The sequence below is a fragment of the Danio rerio genome, chromosome 10 (genome assembly GCF_049306965.1).
Source record: "Danio rerio strain Tuebingen ecotype United States chromosome 10, GRCz12tu, whole genome shotgun sequence".
Classification (NCBI taxonomy): Eukaryota; Metazoa; Chordata; class Actinopteri; order Cypriniformes; family Danionidae; genus Danio; species Danio rerio.
The window spans coordinates 9,187,104-9,196,487 of record NC_133185.1 but is presented as its reverse complement, the minus strand read 5'-3'; the positions used below and the strand labels follow the sequence as shown (position 1 = coordinate 9,196,487).

The 9,384-nt window shown below is 38.4% G+C and overlaps 1 protein-coding gene across 1 annotated transcript; it reads right to left on the bottom strand.

The window, feature by feature from the left end:
* Nucleotides 1–7,291: 7,291 nt before the first annotated feature.
* aplnrb (apelin receptor b) lies at nucleotides 7,292–9,375 on the bottom strand. The gene is given in 1 exon segment (NM_001030197.2): nucleotides 7,292–9,375. A coding segment is annotated over 1 exon segment (1,080 nt). The 5' UTR covers nucleotides 9,310–9,375; the 3' UTR covers nucleotides 7,292–8,229.
* Nucleotides 9,376–9,384: the final 9 nt, after the last annotated feature.

The following is a 9,384-nucleotide window of genomic DNA, read 5'->3' as shown; positions in this document are numbered from 1 at the left end:
TTACAATTGTCAAAAATTCAAATGAACACAATTCAAATTCAGATTATTTTGGCATATTTTTAGCTCCATAATAAGTATAGAATGAAGATTATTTGCATTTAGTTAACAGATGTTTAGGTATGTTTAACTTTAAACAAACTTACAAAGGATTTTAAAAAATCTTTTGACATTTTTCTAAAGAACACTTCTATGTAGGATTCATGTAATTGAGCAAATTAGATCCAGTGTAAGAATAATCCAACAACTTCATTCTCATAGTAGAAACCCCCTGTATAAGTGAATGAGATAAATGATGTAGCTGTGTGCTGAAGCGGCTGCTGTGTCTCTGTGCTTGTCTCAAAATCCAGATGACTCACAGTATCTACACTCTGATAAATATCCACCATCATCTCCGCTCTTTCTTTTCTGTCTATTTCACTCATCTCCACTTCCTCATTACTAGCATGTGTCATTTCTGATCTTTCAGTGTTAAAGCACTAATGTGTTCATTGTGTGAACTTGACATTTCATCAGCCTGCCTTTTTGAAACTAAAATGGTTAGCGGTCAATGTGTGAATTCATTCATCCTGCTAGACAGGAAGAGTTGTTTTTTACTATTCACAGCAAAAATCTGAAAATAGGTCATGCAACATTTTTTTACTTTTATAACAAATAGTATGAGGCTTTGCAGAAACTTCAGCTGGTCAAAACTAAGTAATATGATCATATTAGTCCGGTTCAGTTAGCATTGCGTTGGCTCACTATTAAACTTATAACATATAAAATCTTGTTGACTACGTACAAAGCCCTAAATAGCTTAGCTCTCCAGTAGTGAGCTCCTGCTGTATTACAGCCCCTGACATCCAATATGTTTCATTCATTTTGGACAATTGATATAGATATTTCCAGGGATGGGTTGTGGCTAGGCCCACACTGATTCTGCGCACGCAGAATTCCGCAGATTTTCCGCAGAATTTCACAGATTTCCGCATATTTTTAGCCCATCATTAATTCTGTTTATTTACTTGAGTAAATCTAATTTTATTCAGTTTTTTAAATTAATTACAGTAATATGATTGACTAATATGAAAATGTTCATCTGCACAATGCAGTTTGCAGTATTTTCTGTCTTTTAGTAGACATATTATATGAGAGACTTTCTTTGTTTCTAGTGAAGTAAATCTAATTGGATTTGCATTTTAAACATGTAATAAAAGTTTAAAAGTATTTCACATATTAATGTTTTAGTTATGATATTCCCAAAATAATCAAACTATTACCGTCGTGTAGGATTTCCGCAGCATTTTGTGACAGGATATTTTATACACACAACAGTTTGACACTATTCTCCGCAGCTACCAAGTCAGAGAAAGACACTTGCATCATAAAATTCAGAGTTTTTTTCTAATACAGGCTCATTCTGAAAACGTAGTCCCATGGACGTTTATGGAGAACATGAATTATGTAGCCAGAGGTAGTTGTATGGCTGCATTTTATTTTTTAAGCGAACGCTACAGGGCGCTCCTTTTGACACTTACCAGCTGACCGCTTACCTCCTTGTGGAGAGCTTTCTCGCTGTAAACAGTTTGTCAGGTTAGCTTGTCTTGTACGTTGGTGGACTTGAGATGCAGAGAGGAGTTGACCACGACGACGACCGGGTTCGAGTGCGGGGAAAGGCAGTTTCAGAAATCAGATAAGACAAAAACAGAATCCAAAAAATAAAATGATTGAGTGAATAACAAGGTGAGAATGTGGTGAAATCTGAAAACATGGTAAAAATCAGACGAGGGCTTTTCTTTTTCTGGACGGCTTTTGTAAACCGTTGGTTGGGTTTAGGGAAGTATGTGGGTGGGCGGGTCAAATGGTAAAATTGGTTCGGTTTTGGGAAGGAGGAGGGTTGGTCAGTCAATTGGCCAGTTGCCCAGTCAATCATTCAGTCAGACAGATGGTCGGTTGGTCGACAGCGGCCTCTAGTGGGTTTATGTAAGAATATGTGAGAGTTCTATATACTTATATACGATGTATTTTCTGGTCTCCAGAAACGTCCACGGGACTACGTCTTCAGAATGAGCCTGGGTTTTTTTTCCCCCCAAATTCCATTAAAACAACACTCTTCCATCAGTTCCTTTCAATTAAAAATTAAACACCCAAAATTACATGAAATGTGGATAGTGTGTAGAAATTTTATTTATAAATTATGTGATATAACATGTATAACAAAATGATCATGAAGGGAAACTTTAAAAAACAACTAATGTAAACACCAAACACCTTATACTTATTATTGTCTTATTAAGATTGAGGCAAATGCTGCAATTACTGATGTCCATGTAAACTTAGTCACTGTTTTCAAAATGTTTCTTTAAACAGTCCTTACTGTCATCCACTAGTTGACAAATTGCCAATTTGACCATCATTACAAATTGACCATCAGTCTGTTCTTGTGTTTTTTCTTTTCTTCTTTTTTTTCTTTTCTTTACTTTTTTAACTGTATTTTTTATACGAAAGTGTATTTAATGTTTAATGTTGTGCTTCTATTTTAGGTGTGACTTTTTAACATTCTGTAAGGGGTCTACGGATGAAAAATAGCCATTCTTGGCTAATTCTGGCACATTTTACAGTAATGTTTATTAATGTGCATTGACCCTGTAAACAAATAAACAAAACAAAACAAAACAAAACAAAACAAAACAAAACAAAACAAAACAAAACAAAACTAAACTAAACACCCGACTCCAAATATATGTTATTGGTTGAGATAATGTAGCTGTTGCTGGAAAACATGGAAACATGAACACGAAAAGGTCATGCAGTGGCGCAGTAGGTAGTGCTGTCGCCTCACAGCAAGAAGGTCGCTGGTTCGAGCCTTGACTGGGTCAGTTGGTGTTTCTGTGCATTCTCATAGGTTTCCTCGGGGTGCTCTGGTTTTCCCTACAGTCCAAAGACATGAAATTGTCCGTAGTGTACGAGTGAGTGTGAATATGGAATGACTGTTTCCCAGAGATGGGTTGCGGCTGGAAGGGCATCCGCTGCGTAAAAACCTGCTGGATATGTTGGTGGTTCATACCGCTGTGGTGACCGCGGAATAATAAAGGGACTAAGCCGAAAAGAAAATGAATGAATCATTGAATAAGTAACAAAAATGTTCATTTATCAGGTTTGATTCGATCAGCATACAGTAACATCAAGAATAATAAAGATAAGGATGTAGGCTAGTTCTAAAAATCAAGTTACATGAAAAAGGCCACACCATAACACAGAGTAAAAATACCACTTCAGAATATTTTTCCAGCTCATGAACAATAAAAACAGTGACAGCCAATCAGAATCCAACTGCAGTTTGAGCATATAAACAAACCAATATCATCTGTTGGTTGTTGATAATGTTGTGGGCCTTCAGCTGAATTACAACTAAAATTCCCTATTTACTAAACCTCTAGTACAATGGAAAGGTTCCATGGATGTTAAAAGGTCAATTTAGGAATGAAAAGCTGTACAGGATTAACTTTCTCAAATGGAGTGAGTTGCAAAACAGTTTTGATGTTTTATTTCATGTCCCCTTTGTTCGACGCTACACTGTCAGGTTTCCCTCTACCACCATATAAACGTTTCACTTTAAAGCACAGGAAGCAGCTCGTTTAACACATGCAACTTCACACCATGAAATTCACATTTATCCGGAAGATTAAATTACTGTTCTAAATCTTTACAACATCTTTGAAAACGTCCCTAGAAACATTGTCCAGGTTTTCTTTGAAAACCTAAGGTATAATTTGACACCTGCGGCCAATACTGAGACCAACATTTGATCTGTGCCCACATACTGCAGCTGTTAGCTAAGAAACATGTTTGCAGCAGACACCAGAAACACACACTGACTTCATACGCCAGAGAAACACACCAACCTCCATATAGACACGCGTTAACATTTCAAGTTCATAAAAGTTCATTTATTAATTAAATACAAACTCACAGGAAAAGGTTTATTCACTGGGCATCTAAAAATACATATTTCCTGTCTTCGTTTTCCACTTTTCAACCCTGACAAAAAACAAACAAACAAACAAACCAAAATAAACACAATGGTGGTCAGTAGCCCACCCACACACACTCAAACACACACTAGCAACTGCACACTCACATATTGAAAACACACGTGTCTATATATAAATAAAAGGCCCTTGATTCTTTTACCTTTCCTCCAATGTTTTATGATGATAGTTCCCCCACTATCTATGCAACTCTTCAAAAACAGTTTGAATTTTTTTCTTCTGTCAAACAGTGAATAAAATATTTGAAGAAAACTGGAAACCTGTAACCATTGACTTCTATAGTATTTGTTTTTTTCTATGGAAGTAAATGAAGTGAGTCATTTTTCAAAATATATTTTGTGTTCAACAGAAGATAGAATCTCAAGTGGTGTAAAACAACTTGAGGTTGAGGATATTAATTTCTGGATGAATTATCCCTTTAATGTCTCTCCTTTTGTTTCTGCTTTGTGTTTCCCACTCAGACATGTGTTTTGCTCGTCTCATAATCTCTAACACGTTCAGTCTGTCCACTATTGTATTAGCAATAATCTTAAAATGAGATTACATTATCTCATTTAACTGCCTTTTAGTGTTTATTTACATGTATCTTTTAGCAGAAACTGTTATCCAATGTGTTTAACAGTTTTTACATATTTACTTCAATTTAATGTGTGTTTTTAGACTCATTTTACATTTTTAATATATAATAATAATAATAATAATTTTTAATTTAATTTAATATAGGGGCAGCAGAGTGGCTCAGTGGTTGGCGCTGTCACCTCACAGCAAGAAGGTCACTGGTTCGAGTCCCAGCTAGGTCAGTAGGCGTTTCTTTGTGGAGTTTTTTATGTTTTCCCTGTGTTTTGGCGTGGGTTTCCTCCGGGTGCTCTGGTTTCCCCCACAGTCCAAACACATGCTCTATAGGTGAATTGCATAAACAAAATTGTCAATAGGGTATGGATGGGTGTGTGAGTGGGTGTGTATGGGTGTTTCCCAACACTGTGTTGTGGGTAGAAAGGCATCCGCTGCATAAAACATGTGCTTGGATAGTTGGTGGTTCATTCGGATGTAGCAACCCCTGATAGGGGAATAATCTGAATGAAAATAAATGAATAAATTAAGTTTTATTATACATTGTTATACTTTTATGGCTTCAGAAGATTGTTTATTTCTATCCTTAATGGAATCTAAAATATTAACATTTGTATTTTAGTTTCCAAACAGATCTTTGTCTTTTCAGAGATGTTGTTTGTGATGTGTTCAGGGCAGAATGTATTTCCAGCTGTATAAAAAAAAATCTTTATTGTGATTTAAAATATATATTTATATATATATATATAAATAATTTGTTTTATCAACAGATGATTCTTCTTTTGAACCAGTTCATTCAATGATTTGTATGAGCTGATTTTTAAAATCATTTAAAAACTTTTAGTCAGAAAACTGTTGGTTCATTCCGCTGTGGCGACCCCTGCTAAATCAGGAACTAAGCCGAAGGATAGTGAGTGAGTGGTTTGTTAAAGGAATAAGCTCAGAGTTATTCTAAACTATTTATTTCTCAAATAAAGCTATGCTATTCATTTCATATATTTTAATGTTCAGAAGAATCAATTCAAAAGAGTCAATTGTTCAAACTAGATTTTTATGGCTTATGTTTTTGAATCATTGAAAAGAAACAGCTCATAACAGTACATAAAAGTACTAGCATCATCTGTTTGGCAATCAGACCTATTTTTCCGCTTTAGTTTTAGGAACCAAATACAACCTCCAAAAATGCGGCTTATATCAATACACTTCCATTAACAAATCAATTATAAACAACAATTTAATAACAAAAGATTTGTGGTTCCTGAACAAATGACTCTTATGTCTTATTATAAAAACATACTGTGTGACCATTGTAGTTTAACCTATATGTACCATATAGTGGTGTTTATGGACGACATGGTGGCGCAGTGGGTAGCAGAAAGGCCACTAGTTTGAGCCCCAGCTGGGTCAGTAGGCATTTCTGTGTGGAGTTTGCATATTCTCCCTATGTTTGAGTTTCCTCCGGGTGGTCCGGTCTCCCCCACAATCCAAAGACATGTGATGTAAGTGAATTGGGTTGGCTAATTCGTCTGTATATGCCCTGGTCCTCTATATTGGGGTTTGAGCATTGGGCTAACAACTCACCTCATAACAAACTAGATGTTACAAAACACCAATATGGTGCAACTAAATATCAACTTTGATATAAATGGCCCTGCAAGAAAGTGTTGTTTATGTTATTGAAAATATACATCCTTTATTATGAAGGACAAATATTAGACAATGTTAAAGTCATCAAGGCCCCTAATTATCTCAGATTAGCACAGTCTCTCCGACAATGATTATATCCTGACTAAAGCTTATTAGAGGGCTTAATCATTGGAGGCCTGTTTAGGGACTGATGACCCTCCATGTGGATAGAAGACATTTCTAGATGTTTATGCATTTTTTTTTTTTTGTCAAAATACCAAAATAACATGAAGCAGGACATTTAAAAAACTCAATAAATTATCACAGAAGACTGATTTTATTATTATCATATACAAATTATTTATTTTACTTTATTGGTCACACATTATTTTAATGAATTATCACTTTTAAAAAACATTTAACTTAGACTTTTGCCTCTGTAAACTCCTAATTTCAATAAACTCCTTACCATACAGACAATGTACCTTAGAAATACTAATAAACAGCCAAAATCTTAATAATAAGCATGTAATTATGCTTACATGCTTAATTGTGGTAGTGAAAACTGTTACTTAAATTAAAGAATTAATTGTAAATTTTATATTAAGTGTTTATTTATCTATTTATTTTATTTTATATTAATACAGCTGACTGAGCCATAAGCAAATAAAAATTCTAAGAAAAATAAATAAATAAATCTACAAAACACATAAAAAAAATTCAAATATTTAACATTTAGAGTACTTAAACAAACATAGTTAGCTGTTGTTCATATTTTTAAAATAATATTTTGATAATCTTATTTGGTCTTTTGTCAAAAGAGCTTCTTAGTGTTGGGTTTATGCACGTAATGTGGTACAAAACAAGAAACCAAGAGGAAACCCGCTTCAAACATGCATTTCCTGTCAGTCACTTGCTTTGATTTTGAACTGACTGAGGACAATAAGGGACAAAGCTACTAGCCCTCTGCCCAGCGTTAACAGGAAAACAGCACATGAAGGAATGTCACTGGTATTCCAGCCAGATCCAAGAGCTTTAACAACAGACACACAAACAAGAAATTCATAATGCACATTTTATTCACAGAGTACTGCATAAAACACAATCATACAGCAGTTTAGCCACAACGTTAAGTCAAAATAAAAAATTCATCAGAGTTGGCTTGCACACATTTCATTACCTCACACTCACAGTATCTCATCTGTCGAAGCTGCCACCTATTAATTGGACGTCCCTTTTCCCCGACAACATTTGTCAACGGCCATCTGTCTGTCTGAGTTCACCCCCTTCCATGTTTTCGTCTCCCTTAAAACACCCGCCGCCCCCCTCCTGAAAGTCTTTAATCAAGCTGCAACACTTCTTCTCAAGTAATGCACCCATCCCTCCCTCCCGTCTTGAAGCTTTAGATAAGACAGACTGGCCACCAGGGTTCTTATCTCTGCCCCAAGAACAAGTGCTTGAAGGACAAAAAATAAACAAGCAACCAAAAAAAAAAAAAAACAAGACAGTAAGAAGCATGGTTAAATGCATTAATACAGTTGTCCATAAATTGCTCTCAGAACCCTCCGTGGACCACCCACCACCCTGCAGCTTCAAGTAAGAGAGTTTATGAAGCTCAGAGGAAACTTTGGGGGGCGCAAGAGGTGGAGATGCGGAAGGCGGCAGAAAAGCCCTCGCTCGTCTCCTCAGCTCCATCCCACACGTCTGGAGCGCAGCTGTCACAGAAAGGAGTCTGCTCTCTGTAGGTGGCTCCAGAAGCTGCTTGTGCTCTCAGAGACACCACAACAGACTACGCATAGTCCTTGAGAACTTTATATTTACTAGCAGAGTACCAACTTGTAGTTCCGGGACAGATTCTCAAGTTCCCACAGTCAGATACAAAAGGAAAGTCTGCTCATCCCTGACACCTGAATTACCTTTGAGTCCTTGTGAAGGATGTAACAGTTCAAGGGTAATTGCTGACTTGTTACCCCAATTCTGCGTCACCCTTCCGTTCTCCTCCTCACACCTTCGTAGCCAGCGACTGGGCCTCGGTCTTCTGTGAAGAAAGGGAGCTGGCGGGACTGGCGTGAAGAGCTTTTTTTAGGTTGAGGAGGCAGAGGCACTGGGAGCGGAAGCGGAGGTCAAAGAAGGCATAGAGCAGCGGGTTGAGACAGCTGTTGACGTACGCCAGGCAGGTTGCATAGGGATGTGCCAGAAGCAGGAGGTTCAGGAAGGTGCAGGAGTCCGGTGCCAGGTTTAGGTATGAGAGGGCATCCATGGTCTTCACCACATGGAAGGGCATCCAGCATGCTGCGAACACCACCACCAATGTGGTAATGATCTTCAATAGGCGACGCTTGCGCTGGTCTTCTTTGCGCAGGCTGTTGAAGTGGCGTGTGACGGTGCAGCCGATGAATCCGTAGCACACCATCATGGCAAGAAGAGGGATCAGAAAGCCCAGGGCTGTGGAGGAGATGCTGAGGCCTGCAATCCAGTAGGTCTCCTGGCCTGGTTGGCTCACCACCAGGTTGAAGTCCATAGCGCAAGAGGTGCGGTTGGTCTCGACATCATACACTGTGGTGCGGAAGAGCAGTGTGGGTGCAGCAAGAACTCCTGAGAGAAGCCAGATGGCTGTCAGAGAGGCCCTCATGTGCCCTCTGGTCCGCAGCTGAGTGCTGGTCAGGGAGTGCACGATGGCCATATAGCGGTCCAGGCTCAGGCAGGTGAGGCAGAAGACACTGGCATACATGTTGAGCAGCACCACATAGCTGCTGATCTTGCAGAGTGCCACGCCAAAGGGCCAGTGGTATCCCAGAGCAGTGTAGACGGCCCACAGGGGCAGGGTCACCACAAAGGTCAGGTCAGCGAGAGCCAGGTTTCCAATGTAGACGTCCGCAGCTCTCCTCTTAGACTGGGCCCGCCACACCGTGAAGATGACCACACCATTCCCAGTGAGTCCCAGGATGAAGATGAGCATGTAGAGCACGGGAATCAGAGAATATGATGGTTCCCACTCATCATATTCACACATTGAGCTGTTCACTGCATCGTCGAAGTAATCTGGGCTATAGTCAGCAGTCATGTTGTCCATGGCATTCATTCCTTCAAGAAAATCTTTGAAGTGATCACAGAGAAGTTGTTTGTCATGTGCTCAGGTCAGAATGTCTCTCCAGCT